Source organism: Monodelphis domestica, chromosome 3 (genome assembly GCF_027887165.1).
Source record: "Monodelphis domestica isolate mMonDom1 chromosome 3, mMonDom1.pri, whole genome shotgun sequence".
Lineage (NCBI taxonomy): Eukaryota > Metazoa > Chordata > Mammalia > Didelphimorphia > Didelphidae > Monodelphis > Monodelphis domestica.
In genome coordinates, this window is record NC_077229.1 from 27,376,049 (window position 1) to 27,403,131 (window position 27,083).

Sequence of the window (27,083 nt, forward strand, 5' to 3'; positions counted from 1 at the left end):
TTTCACCCCCTTTTTATAAAGAAGGAAACTGAGGCACAGCCAGGCCCCCACAGGACCAGGATCCAAAGTCACATTGTCTGACTCCAAGCTCAGTGGTGTTTCCACTCTATTGCACCATCACACAAAGTGTTATCTCAGGGCCTCAAGGGGTCAGAGATGAAGTACTTTCCATTGGCCAAGATGAACCCCAAAGAGGGACCCCCTTTTTGTAGACTCACCACAGAATGAGATGATATGGCTACTGTCTTCATGGACAAACTTCCGGGTCACAGCCTCTTCCATTATCTGTTTTACCTGTGGGACAAAAGGAATTGGGGGAGGAACAAGCATTTTAAACACTTATTATGAGCCAGGTTTCGTGCTAAGTGCTTTTCAGATCTGATATCATTTGACCCTAGGAGGGAGATTCTATTATGAGTGAGGCAGACAAAGTAACTTGTCCAGGATCACACTAGCTAAGTGGCTGAGGTTAAATTTGAACTCGGGTCTTCCTGACTCCAGGTCCAGTGTTCTGTCCACTGTGCTGCCTGGTTCCTTCAAAGGGATACTGAGTAGGAAATGAACAACACGCATCCTCAGAGAGAGACTTTCTTACATTCTCCTGAAAAGAAAAAGGCTTGCTTGCCTTTGCCCAATAGTCTTGGGCAAAATAAAGGGAGAAGAGGGTCGGTCACCTTGAGCCCCTGGGAAATTGGAGTAAGTCAACAAACAGAAAAAGCCTCATCCCTGCCAATCACTGGGGCTTCTGGGTTGGCAAAGTCCTGTAATTCCATTATCTCATTCGAGCCATGCAGCAAATCTGTAAAGTAGGCATTATCTCATTTGACAACTAGGGAAACTGAGGCAGGTAGTAGTGATGTGGCTTAGCTAATCAGTGCCCAAGGTCAGGACCTCCTGGTACCAAGTCTAACTTTATGAATTCAGTTGGGGAAGGGAGGGGAGTTTTTTAGTTATTTAAAGTCAGAAGACCAGGGGGCAGCTGGATGGCTCAGTGGATTGAGAGCCAGGCCTAGAGACATGAGGGCCTGACTTCAAATTTGGACTCAAACACTTCCTACCTGGGTGACCCTGGGTGAGTCACTTAACCCCCATTGCCTAGCCCTTACCTCTCTTCTTCTTGGATCCCATACACAGTATTGATTCTTAAATGGAAGGTAAGGGTTTAAATATAAATAAATAAAAATAAAGTCAGAAGACCATAGTTCAAGTCCTCCCACTGTCACTTAGTACCAATGAGTTCTTGGGTTTAAGGCCTTGGGCTATTTGGAGGGAGCCCCTTAATCTCTGCAAGCCTCAGTTTCCTCATCTGAAAAATGAAAAATGGGCACAGTGGCTTCCAGCTCCTGACCCATGATGTCTTCATTATGTAGCCCCTAAGCCAAGCTTCCCAGAACACACAATGGAAAAATAAGAGCTGGGCAAGGTGGTGCCAGGGTCGAGCTGACCCAGAAGACTCTGAGGAATGAGAATCCTAACAACTCCCATTTTTCTAGCTCTTTACAGCTTAAACAGTTTCTTCACAACTGCCATTGTGAGGTAACTAGGTAAGATCTGTTCTCCCCATTTTAAAGATGAAGAAACTAATGCATATGGGGAGCTGGGACATGGAGCAATGGACAGACAGAGAATACCTCAGACCTCTACTAGCTGTGTCACTCTGGGCAATTCCCTTCCTCTCTCTGGACCTCAGTTTCCCAAATTGTAAAATGAAAAACTGGGTAAAAGGACTTCTGAGGCTCCTTCTCTCCGTAAATCTATGATTCTCTAAAAATGTCCTCCCCCTTTTGGGACCTCAGCATCCTCATCTGTATAATGAGAAGGAGGCTTTGAAAGTCCTTTCTAGATTTAATTAAATTACCTTGGGAAAGTCACTTCACCTTTTGAGCTTGAGTTTCTTCATCTGTTGGGTTATAAAGCCTCTAAAGTCCCTTCCCCACCCCACCCCCAAGAAGAAAAATCCCTTTATTTTCCTCATCTGTCCTCTAAGTTTGCATTAAACTGAAAGATCCTATGCCCAGAGTCATACAGGAGTGTCAGGTAGGATTTGAACCCTAGCCTTGGCTCCTAAGGACTGCTTACACTATCACTATTTCCCAATACTCTTTTTTAAATAAACTATTATCTTCCATCTTAGAATCAATACTATGTATTGGCTTCAAGGCAGAAGAGTGGTAAGGGCTAGGCAATGGAGGTTAAGTGACTTGCCCAGGGTCACACAGCTAGGAAGTATCTGAGGCCAGATTTGAACCTAAGACCTCCCATCTCTAGGCCTGGCTCTCAATCCTTTGAGCCACCCAGTTGACCCTTCCCAATACTCTTAACCATGGGGTTCTGAGAAGAGACCAGAGTCTTAGATCTCTAGGCTAGTGATCTTTGAAATAGGACCATGATTAGGCAGCCTTCAGAAGCTTGGGATGTGAGATTGATCCCATTGTCTCTAGGATAAGCCATTCGGGAACTTGTCTTAAAAGTAACACTCCAATCCATTTCCAAGAAGGTCATTTGACTCACCCAATGCCACATCAACAAAGCTCCCAACCTCGCCTCCTCTCCGTGGAGATCTGCCCCTGAGCTACAACATGGCACCTGTCCAGCCGCGACTCCAGCAAAGTTCACCTTCCCCTCACTGCTGTACCTGCCTCCAGTTCATCTGAGGACTTCAGAAGCCAGGCCTGCCTCAGTGAGGAGGATCTCTGATGAGTAAGAACCCACCTCCACCTCCACCTCCCTTTTCATTTGGTGGGATACAGTGAGTCACCCAAAATGTGGAGCCTCTGGTGGGCTGTGAGATGTATCATGGATCTCATCATGTTATATTTCCATAGGAGCCTGGGGGAAAGAACACTGAGTCTTAACTAGGATCCCAAATCCCAAGACCTCACATTATAAATGTTCTTGGGGGCAATTGGGTGGCTCAGTGGATTGAGAGTCAGGCCTAGAGACAGGAGGTCCTGGGTTCAAATCTGAACACTTCTTAGCGGTGTGAGACTGAGCAAGTCACTTAACCTGGCTGTCTAGCCCTTACTGCTCTTCTGATTTGGAATTGATGAAGGAAGGAAGGAAGGAAGGAAGGAAGGAAGGAAGGAAGGAAGGAAGGAAGGAAGGAAGGAAGGAAGGAAGGAAGGAAGGAAGGAAGGAAGGAAGGAAGGGAGGAAGGAAGGAAGGGAGGGAGGAAGGAGGGAGGGAAGAAGGAGGGAGGAAGGAGGGAAGGAAGGAAGGAAGGAAGGAAGGAAGGAAGGAAGGAAGGAAGGAAGGAAGGAAGGAAGGAAGGAAGGAAGGAAGGAAGGAAGGAAGGAAGGAAGGAAGGAGGGAAGGAAGGAGGGAAGGAGGGAAGGAAGGAAGGAAGGAAGGAAGGAAGGAAGGAAGGAAGGAAGGAAGGAAGGAAGGAAGGAAGGAAGGAAGGAAGGAAGGAAGGAAGGAAGGAAGGAAGGAAGGAAGGAAGGAGGGAGGAAGGAGGGAAGGAAGGAAGGAAGGAATAAAGAAGGAAGGAGGTTCTAGAAAGTCATTTGGTATGGGTAAAGAGTCATTCATTCAATGACTCATTCATTCAACAACCATTTACCAAGTTCCTACTAAGTGCCAGCCTCTGAGCTCCACAATGTAGATAAGGAGACACAAGGAGATCCTGCCCTCAGGGAGCTTACATTCTATTGAGGTGGGGTGGGAGGAAACATACATCATGAAAATTAAATTTAAAACAGATAAAGAGTAATTTCCAGGGGAGATTAGGGGCCAGGGTATCAGAATCTGTGTCCTACATGGAGTAGATAACAACTGAGCTGAGTTTTGAAGGATGCTAAGGATTCTAAGAGGCAAAGGAGGAGAGGAAGAGCATTCCAAGCATGGCAGACTATCAGGGCAAAGGCATGGAGATGGGAGATGACATGTCACATATGAGGAACTGCGAGCAGGTCATTTTGGCTGGGACATCTATTATGTGTAAAGGAGGATAATGTGATATAAACTAAGAAAGGTCAGCATGAGCTAGATTATGAGCTTCAAAATAATAACAATGGAATTTCTATAACCCCTTCTATGAGCCAGACACTGTGCAAAGAGCTCTACAAATATTGATTCTCACAACAACCCTGGAAGATAGGCACTGTTATTATCCCCATTTTACATTTGAAGAAACTGAGGTAAACATTGGTAAGTGACCTACCCAATGGCACATAGCTAGTAAAATGAACTCAGATCTTCCTGACTTAACCACTGTCCTACCTAGCTGCTTCCAAGCCAAACAAGGGGTTTGTATTTTATTCTAGAGACAAGAAGGAGCTATCAGAGTTTACTGAGCAAGGGAACAACCTGGTCATACTGGGCTTTTGTTGGCCCTTCAGATGGACTGGAGGAGGGAGAATGGATGTGGGTAGAACAAGTAACAAAGCAATTGCAATGAACCAGGAGAGGGGCAATCAGACCCTGACCAATGTTTGAGGCAAGAGAAGGGGATGGAAATGAGAAGTGCGGCATAGCGTGAAAGCAGACTCAACCGTTTGTACGTGATGGATGAAGAAGGAAAGACTGGAGGTTGGCTCCAAGGCTGTCATCCCAGGGGTGACTAGAAGAAGGATTGATGCCCTTGAGAGAAAAGGGGAAGTCTAGAAGAAGGGGGGTAGAGGAGGGAGGGGCACGGGTTTAGGGTTAGTGGTGGTAGGGATGCAGAGACACAAAAGCATGGGATTTTCAGCCAGTGGTATTTGGTTTGTCACTGAGACTCTGGGCTCACCCCGTTACATGGGACTCCCAGGCAGTGCTTGTGTGGGGCTGGTCCCATTTCCACTAGCACTGATGTCCCAGGACCAGACAGGCTCCTTTCCAAATTGGAGGCAGGGAACCCCAGGGCTCCATCTGTGTCCTCAACTAGTTACCATCTCTACAACAATGTGGCCAAGATTACTGTCCCTGGAATAAGAAAAATATCAAATATGATCTCATTTAATCATCCCAACAACCATGGGAGGTTGGAAGAGGAAGTGCTATTATTATTATCATCCCCAATTTACAGATGAGAAAACTGAGGCAGATTGAGGTGAAGTGATTCTTCTCCAGGCTTCCATTTTCACATCTGTAAAATAAGAGAGTTGGACTCAATGGCCTCTAAGGTTCCTTCCAGCTGCAGATCTAGAGTCCTGTAGTCCTTTGAAAGGCAATTAAATCAGACCAATGAACATTTCTATGGCCTCTACTATGGACAAGGACCCCTGCCCGAGCCTCTCTGCAAAACCACAGCCCCATCAGGCCATACTTCTGATGCATTCATCCCAGGAGAAGGAGCTAGGAATTGCAGAAGGAGTCTCCAGGCTACCCAATAAAAGCAGGTGGTCATCTACAGGTCCGGGCATCCACAGTGAAGACAGCTGCCTCTAGCCTGAGCAAACAACCAGCCAGGCTCCCCTTTGGTCCAAGCTTCCTGGCCTTCTCCCAGGACTCCCTTTCCTCTCCTCCTTTATGAGAAAAGAGTGTGTGAGCCAGTGTTTGTGTGTTATCCAATTAACCAGGAACCTAGCAGGAAGCAGTTTGTGGGCTTGTTCCAGATGTTCCTTCTTCAATGAAGCTGGAGAGAATGGGAAAAGGAGGAGGGGAGGAGGGGAGGGTGGGGCCCTGGGAGCAGAAAAACAGAAAGAATGACATCAAACAGCAGACCCCTGAGGAGAGGATGGGGCTGGATTTAGGGCTCTAAAAGAGTAGCCTAGAGCAGAGAGACTTTAGAACAAAGAATGCAGAGGGTGGGTTGGAGATTTAGAACATGGAATGTCAGAGCTGGGAGGGCTTTAGAACAGAGGCTATCAAAGCTGGAAGGGAGCTTAAAACATGGAATGTCAGAGCTGGGAAAGCCTTATAACAGACTATTCTGGAAAGAGTCTTAGAACATGGAATGTTAAAGCTAGGAAGGGCTTTAGAACCAAGAATATCAAAGCTGGCAGAGTCTTAAAACAGACTATCCTGTGAGGGGTCTTAGAACTGAGAATATCAAAGCTGGAAGGGGGCTTAGAACAAGGAATGCCAGAGCTAGGAGAGCCTTACAAAAGACTATTCTGGCAGGAATCTTAGAACATGGAATATCAAAGCTAGGAGGGGCTTTAGAACCAAGAATATCAAAGAAGGGAGAGCATTAGAACAGACTATTCTGGCAGGAATCTTAGAATATGAAAAGTCAAAGCTGGGAGGGGCTTTAGAACCAAGAATATCAAAGATGGGAGAGCATTAGAACAGACTATTCTGGCAGGAATCTTAGAATATGAAAAGTCAAAGCTGGGAGGGGCTTTAGAACCAAGAATATCAAAGATGGGAGATCATTAGAACAGACTATTCTGGCAGGAATCTTAGAATATGGAAAGTCAAAGCTGGGAGGGGCTTTAGAACCAAGAATATCAAAGATGGGAGAGCATTAGAACAGACTATTCTGGCAGGAATCTTAGAATATGAAAAGTCAAAGCTGGGAGGGGCTTTAGAACCAAGAATATCAAAGATGGGAGAGCATTAGAACAGACTATTCTGGCAGGAATCTTAGAATATGAAAAGTCAAAGCTGGGAGGGGTTTTAGAACCAAGAATATCAAAGATGGGAGAGCATTAGAACAGACTATTCTGGCAGGAATCTTAGAATATGAAAAGTCAAAGCTGGGAGGGGCTTTAGAACCAAGAATATCAAAGATGGGAGAGCATTAGAACAGACTATTCTGGCAGGAATCTTAGAATATGAAAAGTCAAAGCTGGGAGGGGCTTTAGAACCAAGAATATCAAAGATGGGAGAGCATTAGAACAGACTATTCTGGCAGGAATCTTAGAATATGAAAAGTCAAAGCTGGGAGGGGTTTTAGAACCAAGAATATCAAAGATGGGAGAGCATTAGAACAGACTATTCTGGCAGGAATCTTAGAATATGGAAAGTCAAAGCTGGGAGGGGCTTTAGAACCAAGAATATCAAAGATGGGAGAGCATTAGAACAGACTATTCTGGGAGAGGTCTTGGAATATGAAAAGTCAAAGCTGGGAGGGGCTTTAGAACCAAGAATATCAGAGCTAGAAGAGGCCTGAGAACAAGGAATGTCAGGACTGAGAGGGAAGTTAGAACATAGTGTTGGAGCTGGGACAACATATGACATGAAGAACTTTTTAACACCAACCTTGGAGCCAATGGCCTGATACATTCCCCAGCGCATTCGCTGTCCAGCCTCCAGTGGCAGGTCTCTCTTCCCTTCTGCCTAAAGCCTGATCCCACAGTACTGTTAGATAGACTTGGAATCCAACTCCAAATCAGTTTAACCACAGGCTAGACTCAGCCTGAAAGAAGCTGCTGACTATTTCCCATCTCCCTCCTGCTCTTAGAGAAGCAATGGCACTCGAGCCCTTGGCCCTCCAATCCCCACCAATGCCCATGATCCCAGGGAGGCGGCCATCTGGCCTCCACCCCTCAGGAGAAGGTCCAAAGTAGGTTACTCCACAGGCTGTCTGGCTCCCTCCTCCACACTAGGAAATGGGTTTGTGCTGAGCCCCATCTGTTGTTGCCAGAAAGGACAATGTGACCTTCAAGGAGAAGCATGCTAGCCCTTCTCCAAAGGGGAACTTAATGAGGAGTCAGGCATCCTGGGTTCCAGCCCCAACTCTGCCCCTCTGTGACCCACAGAGTGTACTTGAAGAAGTCATTTCTCAGCTTGGAGGCTCGGTCCTAGAGGATGGGTTGGGCCCAGTAGTCTTGAAAGTCTCCCCTCCAGCTCTGCCATTTGCAGTGCTAAGCTCCCTCCCAGCTCGGATCACCTCTTTTCTGACTCAAGCCAAGCTCCCCTGCCCCCTCAAGGGCCAGGGCCATGGCCAGGGCAGATGATTGAATTTCTGGACCCACATTCTGCTCATTGTTCATTCACTGACTTGCTGGATAACCTTGAATGATTCACTCTGAACCTCCACCCCCTCAACAGTCCTAAGCCATCTGTAAAATGGCAAACATTCCCATCTCTCCTCTCCCAAGACAGTAAAGAGGCTGCTGAAAGTGCTCTACATACTGTTTTATTAAGATTCCATTGTAGTCCTCATAATAAATAACCTGCTCAGCTTAGATGGCATGATACCCTATTGTATAGAAGAGGCACAGAGAGGTCAGACTTCTTCCCTGAGGTCACCCAGTGCACTGGAATGATTATAAGAAATGAACCCTTGAGGGCAGCTGGGTGGCTCAGTGGATTGAGAGCCAGGCCCAGAGACCAGGAGGCTCTAGGTTCAAATCTGGCCTCAGATACTTCCTAGCTGAGTGACCCTGGACAAGTCACTTAATTAACCCCCATTGCCTAGCCCTTATCACTCTTCTGCCTTGTAACCAATATACAGTATTGATTCTAAGATGGAAGGTGAATATTTAAAAAACAAACAAACAAGAAATGAACTCTTTCCCCCTGCCTGCCTAAACATGCTAGTTGCAAGGTCTCCATGCCAATCCAGCAAGGTGCCATAGTCCCATCAGCTCATGAATACCTGCCCGCATCCAAAAACTGTTTCTCCAACTTGAACCCAGACAGGAAAGAATGACTCACAAGACTCCTTTGAGAGGCTTTGCCAGTGCTAGTCTGTCTCCATGGCAAAGTTACACACACACACACACACACACACACACACACACACACACACACACACACACACACAACACAGCTTCAGACCATCCCATTGTTTTAAATGTAATTCAAGGGCAGACACAGGAGGGAGTCAGGGAAGGGCAGAAGGAAAACTGGGGGAAACAGGGAGGAAAAGAAATGGGCTTCTGGGAAGAAATCAAGGCTGGAACAAAATCTCACAGTACAGTAAGATTTCTATAAAGCCCAGGAATGGAGGAGGATCCTAATTCAGTCATGTCCCAAGTCAATTATGGGAAAGCAGTTGTCTTCTTTTGAAGGATACTTGCAAGATTGCCTCTCTTTAACCTGCCCCCTGGTAGAGGTCCTCAATCGGGCAGACCCTGATGCTCTCCAGAAGTGACTGAATTTGGGGCCATATCACGTGGGCTCTAACCCCTGGGCTTACTCACTGGGTGACCTTACAGAATTGTTAACATTTATGTGAGTGTTTTAGGGTTTGCAAAATGCATCTATACTCACAAAAACTGTATAAGGGAAGTGTTATTATTAAACACATTTTATAGGTTAGGAAACTGAGGCAGACAGCAATTAAGTGGCTTGCCCAGGGTCACATAGCAATAAATATCTGAGAGAACTTAGCACTTTCTGACTCCAGATCAGAAATCTATCTACTCTACAACCTAGCTGCCTGAAAGAATTCTATTTCCTCTGGAGATTTCAACTGTTTAATATCAAAGGAGAAAGTTGAATTTGGCAGCCTCCTAGATCCCATCTAGATCTAGGTCTATGGTTCTCTCTTCAACATAAGTAAACTAAAAATCTAGAGAAATAATGGGTTTTCCTAAGGCCAGACATGTAGCAAGCCACTAAAAATCATTCAGGTTCCTTTAGGTTCCAAAATTCTCTATTCCAAGGTCCCTTCCAGCTCTAACATTTTATAATTTAAGTTTATTTCCAGTTCTGACATACTGTGTTGGAAGGTCTATCCAGAATGATATTCTATGTCATAAACTCCACTCCAATTGATATTCTCTGTCCTGAGTCCCTCCAAACTCTGGCTTTCTCTGGTCTAAGGTCCCTCTTGCCTCTGGCATTCTCTATTCCAAGGTCCCTCCAAACTCTGGCATTCTCTGTTCTAAGGTCTCTCTTGCCTCTGGCATTCTCTGTTCTAAGGTCTCTCTTGCCTCTGGCATTCTCTATTCCAAGGTCCCTCCAAACTCTGGCATTCTCTGTTCTAAGGTCTCTCTTGCCTCTGGCATTCTCTATTCCAAGGTCCCTCCAAACTCTGGCATTCTCTGTTCTAAGGTCCCTCTTGCCTCTGGCATTCTCTATTCCAAGGTCCCTCCAAACTCTGGCATTCTCTGTTCTAAGGTCTCTCTTGCCTCTGGCATTCTCTATTCCAAGGTCCCTCCAAACTCTGGCATTCTCTGTTCTAAGGTCTCTCTTGCCTCTGGCATTCTCTATTCCAAGGTCCCTCCAAACTCTGGCATTCTCTGTTCTAAGGTCTCTCTTGCCTCTGGCATTCTCTATTCCAAGGTCCCTCCAAACTCTGGCATTCTCTGTTCTAAGGTCCCTCTTGCCTCTGGCATTCTCTATTCCAAGGTCCCTCCAAACTCTGGAATTCTCTGTTCTAAGGTCTCTCTTGTCTCTGGCATTCTCTATTCCAAGGTCCCTCCAAACTCTGGCATTCTCTGTTCTAAGGTCCCTCTTGCCTCTGGCATTCTCTATTCCAAGGTCCCTCCAAACTCTGGCATTCTCTGTTCTAAGGTCCCTCTTGCCTCTGGCATTCTCTATTCCAAGGTCCCTCCAAACTCTGGCATTCTCTGTTCTAAGGTCCCTCTTGCCTCTGGCATTCTCTATTCCAAGGTCCCTCCAAACTCTGGCATTCTCTGTTCTAAGGTCTCTCTTGCCTCTGGCATTCTCTATTCCAAGGTCCCTCCAAACTCTGGCATTCTCTGTTCTAAGGTCCCTCTTGCCTCTGGCATTCTCTATTCCAAGGTCCCTCCAAACTCTGGCATTCTCTGTTCTAAGGTCTCTCTTGCCTCTGGCATTCTCTATTCCAAGGTCCCTCCAAACTCTGGCATTCTCTGTTCTAAGGTCTCTCTTGCCTCTGGCATTCTCTATTCCAAGGTCCCTCCAAACTCTGGCATTCTCTGTTCTAAGGTCCCTCTTGCCTCTGGCATTCTCTATTCCAAGGTCCCTCCAAACTCTGGCATTCTCTGTTCTAAGGTCTCTCTTGCCTCTGGCATTCTCTATTCCAAGGTCCCTCCAAACTCTGGCATTCTCTGTTCTAAGGTCTCTCTTGCCTCTGGCATTCTCTATTCCAAGGTCCCTCCAAACTCTGGCATTCTCTGTTCTAAGGTCTCTCTTGCCTCTGGCATTCTCTATTCCAAGGTCCCTCCAAACTCTGGCATTCTCTGTTCTAAGGTCCCTCTTGCCTCTGGCATTCTCTATTCCAAGGTCCCTCCAAACTCTGGCATTCTCTGTTCTAAGGTCCCTCTTGCCTCTGGCATTCTCTATTCCAAGGTCCCTCCAAACTCTGGCATTCTCTGTTCTAAGGTCCCTCTTGCCTCTGGCATTCTCTATTCCAAGGTCCCTCCAAACTCTGGCATTCTCTGTTCTAAGGTCCCTCTTGCCTCTGGCATTCTCTATTCCAAGGTCCCTCCAAACTCTGGCATTCTCTGTTCTAAGGTCTCTCTTGCCTCTGGCATTCTCTATTCCAAGGTCCCTCCAAACTCTGGCATTCTCTGTTCTAAGGTCCCTCTTGCCTCTGGCATTCTCTATTCCAAGGTCCCTCCAAACTCTGGCATTCTCTGTTCTAAGGTCTCTCTTGCCTCTGGCATTCTCTATTCCAAGGTCCCTCCAAACTCTGGCATTCTCTGTTCTAAGGTCCCTCTTGCCTCTGGCATTCTCTATTCCAAGGTCCCTCCAAACTCTGGCATTCTCTGTTCTAAGGTCTCTCTTGCCTCTGGCATTCTCTATTCCAAGGTCCCTCCAAACTCTGGCATTCTCTGTTCTAAGGTCCCTCTTGCCTCTGGCATTCTCTATTCCAAGGACCCTCCAAACTCTGGAATTCTCTGTTCTAAGGTCCCTCTTGCCTCTGGCATTCTCTATTCCAAGGTCCCTCCAAACTCTGGAATTCTCTGTTCTAAGGTCTCTCTTGCCTCTGGCATTCTCTATTCCAAGGTCCCTCCAAACTCTGGCATTCTCTGTTCTAAGGTCTCTCTTGCCTCTGGCATTCTCTATTCCAAGGTCCCTCCAAACTCTGGCATTCTCTGTTCTAAGGTCTCTCTTGCCTCTGGCATTCTCTATTCCAAGGTCCCTCCAAACTCTGGCATTCTCTGTTCTAAGGTCCCTCTTGCCTCTGGCATTCTCTATTCCAAGGTCCCTCCAAACTCTGGCATTCTCTGTTCTAAGGTCCCTCTTGCCTCTGGCATTCTCTATTCCAAGGTCCCTCCAAACTCTGGCATTCTCTGTTCTAGGGTTCCCTCCACCCAGAGTTCAGTAACCAAAGGAAGTAAATTGCAAGTCTCCTGTGAGACTGTGAGAGGGCATCAAGCCAATGGACTCTGGTCCTCTTCTCCAAATAGTCTGTGAAGGCTCATTAAAAGAGATCGTGGCAAAGATAAAAAACAAGACCCAATTCCCCATTTATTTGCCGAGCACTTCTCCACAGAAAGATATTGGTCTCCTTCCTTAAGAACTCTCCATTTCAGTTGAGGGCAACAATGACCAGAGATCAGGAAAGTTCCTAGGCTGCCCTGGGAGCTGTCCGATCAGCACTCACAGGGTCCCTGGCCCAGATCAAAGAGCCCTTCAGTGGCAGCCCAGTAGGACAGCTAAGGTCAGAAGTCCCAGTTGGCTCAGAGAGGGACAAATTCGGAGAGAAGGGGCCTGGACTTGGGGAGCCTAGGAAGATAGATAGTACTCTCTCTCTTACTGGACATTTCCTAACAAAGTCTGGATGGCAACCTGTGATTTGGTTATTGATTGGGGGATTTTCTTTAGTTACAAAAGGGGTCCCTGAATTTTTTTCCAAGTCTGACAGTCTGTGATTCTGGACCCAGAGAGATCTGAGTTATAATCTCCCTTCTGATACTTATTAGTTGGCGCAATCCTCTCTAAGACTTCACCTACAAAATCAGGATGATAACCCCTCTGTACCAAGACATCACAGGGTCATTCTGAGGCTCACATGGCATAATACATACCATGTAAACATAAAGTACTACATAAATATCATAAAGGATGAGAGAGAGGTGATGGGAAGCAGCTGTCAGATTCAGAGATAAGCAATTGGAGTGATTAAAGTTCTTTGTCTTTAAGATGAAGTCTTCCAGGTTCCTTCCAGCTCTAAAATCTATGATCATTGATAATAATGGAAGGAAGAGCCTCTGTAGCTAAAGCATTCCTGGTAACAAGCTCTTGATGTGTTCATTTGGGGCCAGCAGCTAAGGCTGGGTGGATGGGGGAGACAGACCCAAAAGAGCAAAGAATGGCTGGACATCCAAAGTTTAGCGTACCAAGGCTGTCTGCCCCCTGATTGGCTCAGAGAGTCAGAGCTGTCCCCATCCTCAAGGCCCCAACCAGACCAAAGTTACTTGGTGTTGCTAAGCAGCAGCCTAAGAAGGTTCCTGCTCCCCTACCTCGGGTTTATTTGTCTAGGAAAGTAAAGGCATCATAAAGTGATAAAGGGATGGAGTCCCAGGAAGGGAAGATGAGCCAGGTGGTGAGGAAGATGAGAAATGACACAAGCAGAAACAAGACAATAATAAGGTCTGATGTTCCTCTAGCAGACACAGAAGGAATGAGTTTGATTGGACCAGTGAGGCAGTGGTGGAGAACACAGGGAGTTTACATTAAATAGCTAAGATAGGGCCAGTTCTGAGTTGGCAGGGACCTCAAAGGGCATCTAATTCAGCTTGTTCCTGAATAGGAAGCACCCTGACAGGATCAGAGATTTAGAGCTTGAAGGAACCTTAGAACCTCCTCATTTCACAGATGAGTAAACTGAGGCACAGAGAAATCATATGGCTTCCTTAGGGTCACATAACTAGGGAGTGTCTAAGGCAGCATTCCGACTCAGGAAGATGATTTACTGGCAGACCTCCCACCAAGCCCAATTCAAGTCCAACCACCTTCCAAGGAAGTTCGTTCCCTTTGGGGCAACTTTGAGTTGTTTGAAAGGGTTTTTCCCCCAGAAGCAAGTCTAAGCCTACCTCTTTGTGACTTCCCTCCATAGACCCTATTTCTGCCCTCTAGACCCAAACAAAACAATCCCTCTCAAATGTGAAAACACCCCAAATACTTAAAGATGGCTAGCTTAAGTCTTCTCTTGTCCAAGTTAATCTTCCTGACTTCCCAGGTAGTCAACTAACCAAATTTAACAAAGCAGGGATTTTTTCTTCTTTCAAAACCATTTACTTTCCATCTAAGACAAATGGGAAAGGGCTAAGCAAATGTGGTCAAATCACTTACCCAGGGTCACACAGAGAGGTGTCTGAGACCAGAAATGAACCCAGGTCCTGTGGACTCCAGACCTGGTGTTCTATCAATATACTATGCCACCTAATTGCCCCAGAACAGACCTTCTTCAAAAAAAAAATTGGAACATAGATCTAGAGCTAAGAAGGACCTCAGAGGCCATCTAAGCCATTTAAAAGATGTGGAAATTAACATCTAGGGAAGTAAAGGCCCTTAATCAAGGTCACGTAGAAATTTAAACCTAAGTCCTCACCCCAGAGCCAATTGTTTTTCTCTCTGGTCTCACATTGGAGTAGCTCAATACATAAAACCTAAGTATTTATCATGACTGATGGGATCAACTATTCCAATGTGCCATTCCACCTACTACCTCCATGCATTTGCACAAGCTGTACCCTATGCCTGAAATGTAAGATCTCTTTTTGTTCTTCAAATTCTTTATCTTCTTCCAGAGCTTATCACAGCAGACAACACAGTGTGGTGGATACAGTTCAGAACTTGGAGTCAGGAGTCTAGTGTCCTAATCTTGCTTCTGACACTTGCTAGCTATATAATCCTATGAAGTTATTTTGCCTTTCAGAACTCAGTTTTTCCTCATGTGCAAAATGGGAAAACAATACCTGTTCCACCTCACTGAATCATTGCAAGGAAGACACTTGGTAAACTTTAGTGCCTCAGTTTTCTCAAGTGCAACATGAAGAAAATAATACTTGTTCCACCTACCTGACCATTGTAAGGAAGGTACCAGGTAAACTTTGCAGTTCCATGGAAATGTAAATTCTTCTCTCTCTCTCTCTCTCTCTCTCTCTCTCTCTCTCTCTCTCTCTCTCTCTCTCTCTCTCTCTCTCTCTCTCTCTCTCTCTCTCTCTCTCTCTTCCTCTCTCTCTCTCTTCCTCTCTCTCTCTCCTCTCTCTCTCCCTCTCTCTCTCCCTCTCTCTCTCCCTCTCTCTCTCTCTCTCTCTCTCTCTCTCTCTCTCTCTCTCTCTCTCTCCCTCTCCCTCTCTCTCTCTCCCTCTCTCTCTCCCTCCCTCTCTCTCTCCCTCTCTCTCTCCCTCTCTCTCTCCCTCTCTCTCTCTCCCTCTCTCTCCCTCTCTCTCTCTCCCTCTCTCTCCTCTCTCTCTCTCTCTCTCTCTCTCTGTCTCTGTCTGTCTCTGTCTCTCTCTCTCTCTCTCTCTGTCTCTCTCCCCACTTCAGACTGGATACTCTGGCCAATTATTCCTTTGCTACCTTTATTCCTTAATTATACTTACTGATGAACATATTGTCTCTCCCCAGTAGGATAGAGGTCCTTAAAGGGAAGAACTATTGTACTTGTGACTTTGTGTCATCCTGCCTAGTACCCATCCCAGCACCTAATTCAATTTTGGTCTGGTTCTTAGAATAAGAGAATCAGAGAGTCACAACTAGAAGGGACCTCACAGAGAGTGTCTAGTAAAACATTACCCCCATTTTATAGAAGAGGAAACTGAGACTTATGGGGGAAATGACTTATCAAAAGTCACTCAGGTGGTAAGTGGTAGAGGCACTATTTGAACTCAGATACTTAGACTAAATCTAGTACTCTTTCTTCTGTACCTTGTTGAGAGGTTAAATAATTTGCCTAGCATCTACCAGCTAGTATAGGTTAGGAGTCAAGTACGCAGTATCTACAATATCTTGCAGTCTTGTCATCTTATACACAGAATTAGACCATCATAGAGATTCAGAGCTAGAAGAGGGTGTCAATGGGACTATAACTCTATTTTCCAGAAGAGAAACAGAGACTCAGAGATGTCAAATGGTAGTTCAACCAGTCAGCAAAGCAAAGTAGGGTCTATCAGCTGGACTGAGAGTCATAGGACCTGTGTTCAAATCTTGCCGTGACTTATCACCTGGATGACCTTTGACAAGTTATTTCCCCTCTCTTGGCCTCAGTTTCCCTCTCTATAAAATGGGGGAGGGTGTATTAGATGATCTCTCTGAGGTCCTTCCTAGCTCTAGCTGTCATCCTATGATTCTAAGAACCAGACAAAAATTGAATTAGGTTCTGGGCTAGGTGCTTTGACTCTGGAGTCAAAGAATTTACTTTGAAATCCTGACTCTGACATTTCCTATTTCTGTGATCTTGGACAAGTCACTTAAACTCATTGGGTCTCATCTGAAAAATGGGAGAAGGTTGAACTGAATTGCCTCTGAGGTCCCTTTCAGGTCAAACTTATGTTCCTATGTCTTTGAATGAGTCATTTAGATTCTTCCATCCTCAGTTTCCCTCTAGGCAAATTAAGGAGGTTGGACCACAAAGCCTCTGAGATCTTTTTCAGCACTAAATCTATAGTTCTATTACTCTGGCCAAATAATATTGATTCTCTGCATCTCATAAAATAAAAGGGTTGGACTAGATGGTCTTTAAGGTCCCCTTCCTGCTCTAGAGCTAGTATCCTAAGTGCTGGAGGCAGAATTTGAACTCAGACCCTTAATCCATGGTTTTAGAATTGAGTTGAGCCAGCTCTTCTGCCACTCAGTCTCACTGTGCCCTCTACTTTGTTGCTGTGGCTATGCTCAGAGCTGGGGAGGTCAGAGTTGCTTCCTGACTAATAATTCCCAGGGACACAGCCGCCCTCCCCAACCCCCCATGCTGGGAGGGACTTCTGGAGAGCCAGCTCTGGCCAAGATCTCATCTCTCCAGCTCAGGAGCCACCTTCCTGCCTGGAATACTAACAGGGCTGGCTTTGCAAGGCTCCAGGGCCATGGGAAGGGGGGGATACTGGCTCCTTCCCCATCTCAGGCCCTAATCTTCTCATTACCGGGCTCTCTGGCTCCCTTCCTGCGCTCTCCACACAAGGTTCTCTCTACCTGCCTCAAACTGCTTCCTCTTCCCTCACTCTCCAGCTTCCCTCCCCATAGGGATAAGTGAATCATCTCCTTCCAGCCCAGCAAAGTGGCCAGATGACGGTGCTGGAGTGCTTGGGGGATGGGGTGCCTGTAGGATGGCAGAATAAGAGACAGACTGAGAGACAGAGGGACAGAGACAGAGCACAGAGACAAAGAGAGATAGAGACAGAGAGACAGAACCAGAGAGCAGAGACAGAGCACAGAGACAAAGAAAGAGCAGAGAGATAGAGCCAGAGAAATAGAGAGCAGAGATATAGAGCCCGAGAGAAAGAGAAAGCAGAGACAGAGCACAGAGACAAAGAGAGAGAGCAGAGACAGAACCAGAGAGCAGAGACAGAGAGAGAGAGAGAGAGAGAGAGAGAGAGAGAGAGAGAGAGAGAGAGAGAGATGAAGAGCAGAGAGACAGAACCAGAGAGCAGAGACAGAGCACAGAGACAAAGAAAGAGCAGAGATAGAGCCAGAGAAACAGAGAGCAGAGATATAGAGCCCGAGAGAAAGAGAAAGCAGAGACAGAGCACAGAGACAAAGAGAGAGAGCAGAGACAGAACCAGAGAGCAGAGACAGAGCACAGAGAGAAAGAGAGAAACAAAGAGCAGAGACAAAGAAAGAGCAGAGAGATAGAGCCAGAGAAACAGAGAGCAGAGATATAGAGCCCGAGAGAAAGAGAAAGCAGAGACAGAGCACAGAGACAAAGAGAGAGAGAGCAGAGACAGAACCAGAGAGCAGAGACAGAGCACAGAGAGAAAGAGAGAAACAAAGAGCAGAGACAAAGAAAGAGCAGAGAGATAGAGCCAGAGAAACAGAGAGCAGAGATATAGAGCCAGAGAGAAACAGAAAGCAGAGAAAGAGCAGAGAGAGAGGGGGGGAGGGGGGGGAGAGAGAGAGAGCAGAAAGAGCCAGAGAGAGATGGAGAGCAGAGACAGAACCAGAGAGCAGAGACAAAGAGAAACAGATCTAGAGAGATGGAGAGCAGAGAGACAACCAGAAAGCAAAAATAAAGTTAGAGTCAAAGAGAGAGCAGAGAGCTAGAACCAGAGACAAAAAGCAGAGGCAGAATCAGAGAGCAAAGACAGGGATAGCAGAGAGATAAAGAAAGAACAGAAAACAGAGAGACAGAACTAGAAAGCAAAGACGGAGAACAGAAAGACAGAACCAGAGAGAAAAAGAGCAGAGAGACAGATGCTCCTTTTCATTTCTACCTACTGCCTTCCTTAGCTTCTTTTATTAAGTCCCAGCTACAATCTCAACTGACACATAGTAGGCGCTTAAACAAAGTGTATTGATTGATTTTGCATTTCCAGTACTTAGCACAGTGCCTGACACATAGTAGGCACTTAAACAATATTTCTTCACTGACTTTTTTCCCTAGTTCTTCGCATAGTGCCTGGCACATAGTAGGGACTTAATCAAGGCTTCCTGATTCATTGATTGATTGACTATGGGCAAGTCATTGAATTTTGCTCCCTTAGCTGTAAAACAGGAATGCTAATACCCCTGGAATTCTGCTTCCTCGATTATTATGAGAGCCAGATGAGCCGGCTTCAATAAAAGCCCCTGTAAACACGAGAGCTGTCCCCATCATTATTGTCACCATCGCCATCACTTATTAAATTAGTATTTGTTGAACTGAACTGACTTGCCTCAGTCTGGCTCAAACCCAGCAGTATTTATGGCATCTTTGCCACGTGTGGGTGTGGGGGAGGCGGGAGGTGGAGAGCAAACCAGGCCGCTCTCTTCCCTGGCAGTCTGGGAGCACGGCTCTCCGGAAGTTAATGAAAGGCTGGCCACCCCCATGTCAGGAGAGAGAGGAAATTAAAAAACGATGATTAATACAGAGAGCAGGTAAGTCTGAGACAGCAGAGAAGCCTCCTCATAACACTGGGATGTGGCTGGGGGAGTAAAGATGTGGGGCTGTCTCTGGGAGAGGCTCCTGAATCTGGAGTCAGGGGATGTGGGTTCAAATCCTAATCTTGCCGCTTACTAACTATGGGATTTTCTCTGAGTCTCAGTTTCCCCTACTGTCAAATGAAGGGAAAGGACCAGATTCTCCTTAAGTTCCCTAAATCATCTGTCCCTGCAAAATTGCTATCAGAGATGTCTTGAGAGTGAAAGAAACAGATTCTTGGAACAGGCGAATATGGGAGAAATCCAAATTGTCTTAAAACAATCTGTGTTCCTTCGACATTCTGCTTTAAGAGTATTTCATGAAAGAATGAATAAAGGGCTAGATTTTAAGCCATAAACGCACACTCATATTCTTCCCCAGATACCTCTTCAGGAAAAGTAACTTAACTTCTTCCCCCCATATCAGCAAAATAGAGAAAATTAATGAAGCAGCTGGTGGCAAAGTGGATAGAGAGAGACAGGAAGAATCAGAAAGATCTGAGTTCAAATGCAGCCTCAGATACTTACTAGCTGCATGACCCTGGGCAAATCACTCCTGTTTGCCTCAGTTGCCCCAGCTGTAAAATGGGAATAATAATAGCACCTACCTTCCAGGGTTGTTGTAAGGATCAAATGAGATAATCCTTGTAAAAGTTAGCATAGTGCCTGGCACATAGTAAGCACAATATTTAAAAAATTTTTTAAACCCTCACCTTCTATCTTACAATCAATAGTGGGTATTGGCTCCAGGGAAGAAGAGCAGTAAGGGCTAGGCAATGGGGGTCAAGAGACTTGCCCAAGGTCACACAGCTAAGAGACCAGACTGGACCAGACTCCCATCTCCAGACTTGGCTCTCTTTATACTGAGCCACCTAGCTGTCCCTACACTGTGTAAATGTTAGTTATTATAAATAATCTCTCAGGGTTATTGTAACGATCAAAGTAAGATAATATGTACAAAGCATGTTGCAAATCTGAAACAACAGGAGCCAGAGAACAAATTTCTTCTCCATCCCTTTCTCTCTTCTCACTCAGCCACCATAGCTCAAGCCTTCGTCACTCCTTTCCTGAACTATGGCAATGGTCCCCTCCTTTGATCTGAATTTTTAGGGATACATTTGGCCTCTCTATCATTACATTTTTTGAATATTTTCTTCCCTTCTACCCAGAGTCCTCCCTTAGAACAAAAAGCAAAAAGGAGAAAAGAAATTGGTCCAGCAAAACCAATCAAGCTATCAACTGTTATCTGAGAATAGATTTAGGTTCCCTACCCACAGTCTCCATCTCTGCACAGGGTACATTTGAGCAAGTCTTCCAGAGCCAAGCGCAGTCCCATAATATTGCCATTCAATCATTCTCAGTTGTGTCCAATTCTTTATGAGCCCATTTGGCATTTTCCTGGCAAAGACACTGGAGGAGTTTGCCATTTCTTCTCCACTTCATTTTATAGATGAGGAAACTGAGGCAAGCAGAGTTAGGTGACTTGCCCAGGGTCACACAGCTAAGATACTAGAGTGGTTTGCCATTTCCTTCTCTAATTCATTTTACAGATGAGGAAACTGAGGCAAACAGAGTGGCACACGGGTAATAAGAGTCTGAAGTCAAATTTAAACTCAGATCTACCTGCCTTCCAGACATGGTGCTCTATCCAGTATATCCAGCTATCCCATGTTCTTATAAGGATAACTCTCCTCTTTTGTACCATTTCCAACTCACCTTCCACACAGTGGCTAATAGAAACTTCCTAAGGAACGAGTCTTCCCATGTCAGTCTCTTTCCCTAATAAGCCTTCAGTGACTTCCCAGTACCCCAGAAGATGAGCACAAAGTCTCCAGTCTGGCATTGAAGGACATCCACAACCTAGTTCCCATAGGCTTACGGTCTTAATAAATTTAAGTCATTATTGTTGAAATCAGGACTTAAGTGAATAGTTCAATAGTTTTTTCACTTTGTCACAAAAGGCCCTTTTAAAGAAGACTGTTGTTGCTGTTTTTAAACTTTACCTTTTGTCTTAGAGTCAATACTGTGAATTGGTTCTAAAGCAGAAAAGCAGTAAGAGCTAGGCAATGGTGGTTAAGTGACTTGCCCAGGGTCACCCTGGCAATGTCTGAATCCAGATTTGAACCCAGGACCTCCCATCTCTAAACCTGGCTCTCAATCCACTGAGCCACCTAGCAGCCCCCTTAAAGCAGAATGTAGAAGGAGTACTGAGATTGTTTTATGCCAGTTGGGTCTCTCCTCTTATTTGCCTATTTCAAGAATCTAATTTCTTTCATCCTCAAGGATGATCCGGTAGCAGCAATTTCACAGGCTTCTAAAATTCAGGAACTTTAAGGATCATTTCATTCCCTGCATTTTACAGTAGGGGAAACTGAGGCTCAGAGGTCACATAGCTCGTAAGTGGCAGAGCCAGGGTTTCCTTTCCCAGCATCTAATTGCTTTTCATGCATACATCTCAGTTAAACTGCTTAACTAGGCAGTCCCTGAACCTGACATACCATATCCAGACTCCATGCATTTGCTTCAGTCCTACCTCATTTCTGAAATGCCTTCTCTCTCCAACTCTGCCTTGGGATTTTTGGCTCATAGTTTCTATGGGAAGATTTCATTGATCCCCTGATCAGTAGCATTCCTTCCCTGATGTTTTTCTTTTGTGGATTGTCTTCTGTGGGCTGGAGAGGATGGAGTACTGAATCTGAGTTTAAATCCTTGCTCACTTAACAACTGTGTGACCCTGGAAGCAAAATGTCCTGAGTTCCAATCTGGCCTCAAATACTTCCTAGCTGTGTGACCCTGAGCAAGTCACTTAACTCCCATTGCCTAGCCCTCACCCTCTTCTGCCTTGGAACAAATACACAGTAATGATTCTAAGAAAGAAGATAAAGGTTTAGAAAAGAATAATAACAGTGTGACCTTGGTTAAGTCACACAATCATCCTGGACCTCAGTTTCCTCATCTGTAAAATGCAGGGGGTGGATTAAGTGACCTCTAAGGTTTCTTCCAATTCTATATCTATGATTCAATGAATGTTTGTTTAGTTGATAAACATTCATTAAGCATCTGCTCTAAGCCAAGAACTGTGTTAATCCCTAGAGATGCAAAGAAAGGCGAAATATAGTCCCTTCCCTCAAGGAGCCCACAGACTAATGGAGGAAATAACATGCAGGCAACTAGGTGCCAAGTATAGGATAAGTAGAAGATAATCAACAGAGGGAAGGCAGTAGCATTAAAGGACAAGGTAAAAACAAAGCAACGTTAACAGCTGTGTAAAAGATGGGGGCAGTGGGGTGGTTCAGAGGCTAGAGAGCCAAACCTAGGTTCAAATCTGATCTTAGACACTTCCTGGCTGTGTGACCCTGGGTAAGTCACTTAACCTCCATTGCCCAGCCCTTCCCACTCTCCTGCCTTAGAACAGTGCTGATTCTAAGATCAAAGGTAAGGGTTTGATTTTTTTTAAGTAAAAATACAAGGTTACATGCCAGGAAAGAGAAGGAGAGATCAGAAAAGACTTTATGCCCAATGTGAATGTTTACCCATAGCCTTTTCTCCTCTCTATCCTTCACCCACTGCCTCAGTGGCCTCAGTTGGGAGCTGAGTTATAACATGAATTAACAGGCACCAAGCTCAGCCCCTGTGCAGAAAGCATCTCCTCTACCCTCATCTGTCACAAATGCTGAAATTCTGCCATGATGGACTCAGCCTTCTGGGATTTAAAAACCTTGGTCTTGAAACACAAATCCTCGGGGAAGTTCATCCCTTTTTGCTGATTATGTGCAGCCATTTTTCATTTGTGTCTAACTCTTCTTGCCTGAGATACTGGAGGGGTTTGCCATTCCTTCTCTAGCTCATTTTACAGCTAAAGAAACTGAGACAAATAGGGTTAAGTGACTTGCACAGGGTCACCCAGCTAATAATGACTGAAGCCAGATTTGAACTCAAGAGGAGTCTTCCTGATTCCAGGCTCACACTCTATCTACTGCCCCATCTAGTTGCCCCTGGTTTACCCCTTAACAAATTCAAAAACTTAGCATAGTGGTAGATTTGGAAGACTATTTATTTTGACTAAAAGAAAAAATGTGGATTCAAATCTCAACTCTGCTTCTTGCTTCTCATGTGACCTTAAGCAAGTTGCTTTCCCTATTTGGGCCTCAGTTTCCTCATCTATAACATGAAAGAGTGAGACCAGATAGCCTCTGGGGTCCTTTCCACCTCTAGAACTTCATTCACTCTATGAGCCTCAGTTTTCTCATCTGTAAACTGAGGGAGTCAAACTGGATGATCTCTGGGGGACCTTCCAGCTCTAGAACTTTGATCCTAAGATAAGGGGGTAGACTAGGTCTGGGGTTCTTGACCTTCTTTGTGTCATGGACCCCTTTTGGCAGTCTGGTGAAGCCTTCTCTCAAACATATTTTAAATGCATAAACTAAAACTGAGGATTACAGTGGAACCCAGATATATTGGTATGTAGTGATCATGGCTAATGTGGAAATAGGTTTGGCCTCACTTCAATGGGAATCGCATTTCTTGCCTTCTTGATGAGTGGGGGAGGGATGGAGGGACCGAAAGAACTTGAAACTGAAAAATTAAAATAACATTTTTAGAAGAAATATAGTTACCAAATTTTAAAAAGGATAAAATCCTAGATCCCTTTGGATGATCTTGAAGGTGCCCCTTCCCTTCTAGCTCTATATTCTCTGGTTTCTGTGACAGCCAGCTGAGAAGACACAAGCACAGACTCTTTTGAGGTCAGGGAGAGGAGAGGACTTGTCCTGACAAGGTGGGATGACTAGGAAGGGGCTAAAGAAACTCTATTGACTTTGCCTCTTGGCCAAGGGCGAGCAATGGTAGACAGCTTCCTCTCTGGATCTCCCTCCCAGCTGGTTTTCCAAGCAGAGACCTGTCGTGTCACCCAGCAGGGGAGGAATCACAGAGCAGATGGCTAGGTCCAGCCTCCACACTACTCAACACCACTGTATAAATAGCTTTTTGACTTGACAGTCACTCAGTAGGAATCCAACAAAGATGTTTCTCTAGCCACCAAGAGTTGACCACACCAAGCTTCCTGGGTACCTTGCCCCAGAATTCCTAGCGGTATAACCCCCTCCCCGATTCCTTTAAAGTACTACTCTATCTCACTCAGACAAACGCACATATATGTGCCACCCACTGCACTAACCACTCACACAACATGAGAAGCATTCTCAGAAGGAACCTCAAGATGTCCTCTTCTTGAGAAGATAGATGACTCATCTGAGAAAAGTCAAATGACTCACAGAATCTGGAGATAGAAGGGACCTGAGTGGCCTTCTAGTCCAACCAAGAATTCCCTCCACTAAAACATGGTCATTCCATGGTCAAGGTGGTCAACCCAGCTCTGCTGGAAGCCTTCAATGAAGAGGAATTCCTGACATAGCCTGACAACAAGAAGGGACCTGAGAAGGTGAGCCCATTCCCTTCCTGTAACATATGAGGAAACTGAAAATCACAGAGGTTAAAAGGATTAGAATCCAGATTCTATGATTCTAAATCCAGCAAATTTTCCACTTTTGGGGTACTCGACTTGTTAAGAAGTTTAGCTCCTGATATCAAGCCTAGATGAATATTTTTGACCATTCTACCCTACTCTCATGGCTCTTTCACTGGGTCCAAAGAGAACGCTTCTAATCCTTCTACCATATGATGGTCCCTCCAACATTAGAAAACAGCTTTCTCCTGGTGGAGTTGTGAAATGATCCAACCATTCTGGAAAGCAATTTGGAATTATGCCCAAAGGGCTTTAAAAGAATGCATGTCCTTTGATCCATCGATACCCCTTCTGGGTTTGTAGCCCAAAGAGATTTAAAAAAACAGGAAAGGTTCTGTTAGTACAAAAATATTTATAGCTGCATTTTTTGTGGTGGCAAAGAATTGGAAACTAAAGGGATGTCCCTCAATTGGGGAATGGCTAAACAAGTTGAGGGATATGATTGTGATGGAATACTATTGTGCTATAAGGAATGATGAACCGCTTGATTTCTATAAGAACTGGAAGAACCTACATGAACTGATGCAGAGTTAAACAAGCAGAACCAGGAGAAGATTATACACAGAAACTGAAACACTGTGAGACAATCAAATGTGATTGACTCTGCTACTAATAGCAATGCAATGATCCAGGACAATTCTAAGGGACCTATGAGAAAGAACGCTATCCACATTCAGAGGAAGGACTGTGGGAGTAGAAATCCAGAAGAAAACATAATATTTATCATTGGTTTATATGAGTATATGATTTGGGATTTTGGTTTTAAATGATGACTCTACCACAAAAATGAATAATAACAAAATAGGATTTGAGTGAGAATATATGTATAACCCAGTGAAACTGCTTGTCAGCTGTGGGAGGGGGAAGCAAAGAAGGGAGGGAGACAACAAGAATCATGTGACCATGGAAAATTTTTTCTTGTTGCTCTCTGGTTTGTAGTTTTCAGGAAAATGATGGGTGCCTAGAGATATTAAGTGAATTGGTGGGAAGGGAAAGGAAGGCAAAGGAAGGGGAGTCTCAAAGAGGGATAATGTCACCTTGATCCAATCCTAACAGGCAGCTAGATGATATGTGGATAGAGGGTCTAGAGTCAGGAAGACCTGCATTCAAATCCAGCCTTAGACACATACTAGCTGAATCTGAGAATATTTAAGTAACTTGCGTAGAATCACACAGCTAGTAAGTATTTTAAGAAAAGATTCCAGTTCAAATCTTCCTGAATAAGAACAATGACAATAATGACATTTCTATAGCACCTACTATGTGTCAGGTACTACAAATATCTTATTTGATCCATACATCAACCTGAGAGGTGGGTGCTATTACTAACCCCCACCCAACTGTCTGTCTCCAGACTCTAGTCTAGCTGTGTGATATCTCTGGGCCTCTGATTCCTCCTATGTAAAATGGACTCAATGGCCATAAGGACCTACTAGCTGCCAATGCCCTTCGATGCCTTCCCTCTGCTACCTGTCCCCAATGTATCGTCTATAAAGCTTGTTTGTACCTAGTTATAGGTCTGCTGTCTCCTCCACTGGACTGTGAATTCCTTGAGGGAAGGGGCTATTTTGGGGGTGGGGAGGGTGGTCAGGGAGAAAAGTAGCATCTTAGCTACTCCCAGAATTTAGCACAGTGCCTGGAACATAGTAGTCACTTAGTAAATCCTTGTTGACTTCCTGCTCTAAATATACAATCTTGTAACTTGGGTTCAAATTCTGGCTGGACCCCTTACTACCTCTGTGACCTTGGGCAAGGTCAGTTTTTACAAATAATTTAACCACGGTCACACAGAACCAGGGTCCTCTGTCTGTAAACTCTTGGAGCTTTTCATACTACCACAATGCCTCCAACCTGGGTTTGACTCTCATCTCTGCTGAGTGACCATGGCCATGGGACAACCTCTCCCTGGGCCTCAGTGTCCTTATCTGTATAATGGTGTGGTTAGACTCACTGGCCTCTAAGATCACTCCCAGCCTCAGAGTTTAAGTGATCAGAAAACCTTCTGAATTCACATCTGTGCCCAGCTCTGAAGTGTGTCTCCATCCATGGCCCCAGCTGACACACATGGCTTCTCTACCAACAGGTGAATTCTTAGAAGACACTCTCAGTCCTCACCCTGCCACACAGATACCACTGGTCAGTGTCAACAACTCTCACTGGTGGGGAACCAGCCCTTCTTCTCCCCAAAGCCACCTCCTTCCTCTGCAAATACTGAAACAGCATCCAGGAGGGATTGTACTAGGCTGTGGGTTGGGTAGCACTTGGGAAACCTGAGGGTGGAGAGTCTGTGAGCAGCTTCAGGGGAAGGACCCTGCCTGGAGGGTCACCAGTCCAGTTTCTATCCCCAGTTGTGCCCCTTGGCTCTCTGTGGGCAGAGCAAGGCATCTCTGGAGGACTCAGGTTACTCATGTGGACATCATGACGGTGATGGCTAACCTTATTGGCCTCTCTGTGTTTACATATGTCATTTCACTTAGTCCTCACAACAGTTCTCTGAGTCAGATTCTATCATCATCATTATCATGATCCCCATTTTATAGTCAACTGATCAATAAACAGTTATTAAGGGGCAACTGGGTAGCTCAGTGGATTGAGAGCTAGGCATAGAAACAGGAAGCTCTGGGTTCAAACCTGCCCTCAGATACTTCCTAGCTGTGTGGCCATGGGCAAGTTACCTAACTCCCATTGCTTAGCCCTTACCGCTCTTCTGGCTTAGAATTGATATTTAATATAGATTCTAAGACAGAAGGTA

At 45.2% G+C, this 27,083-nt stretch overlaps 1 protein-coding gene across 4 annotated transcripts in view; it reads right to left on the reverse strand.

The window, feature by feature from the left end:
• The window catches only part of SGSM1 (small G protein signaling modulator 1), a 121,436-nt gene that overhangs the window by 64,572 nt on the left and 29,781 nt on the right, over positions 1-27,083 (reverse strand). For all 4 annotated transcript variants that reach the window (XM_056821581.1, XM_056821579.1, XM_056821580.1 and 1 more), the window contains exon 3: positions 219-294. In XM_056821581.1, coding sequence (XP_056677559.1) covers positions 219-294 — 76 coding nt within the window. The remainder of the gene's footprint in view (positions 1-218; positions 295-27,083) is intronic.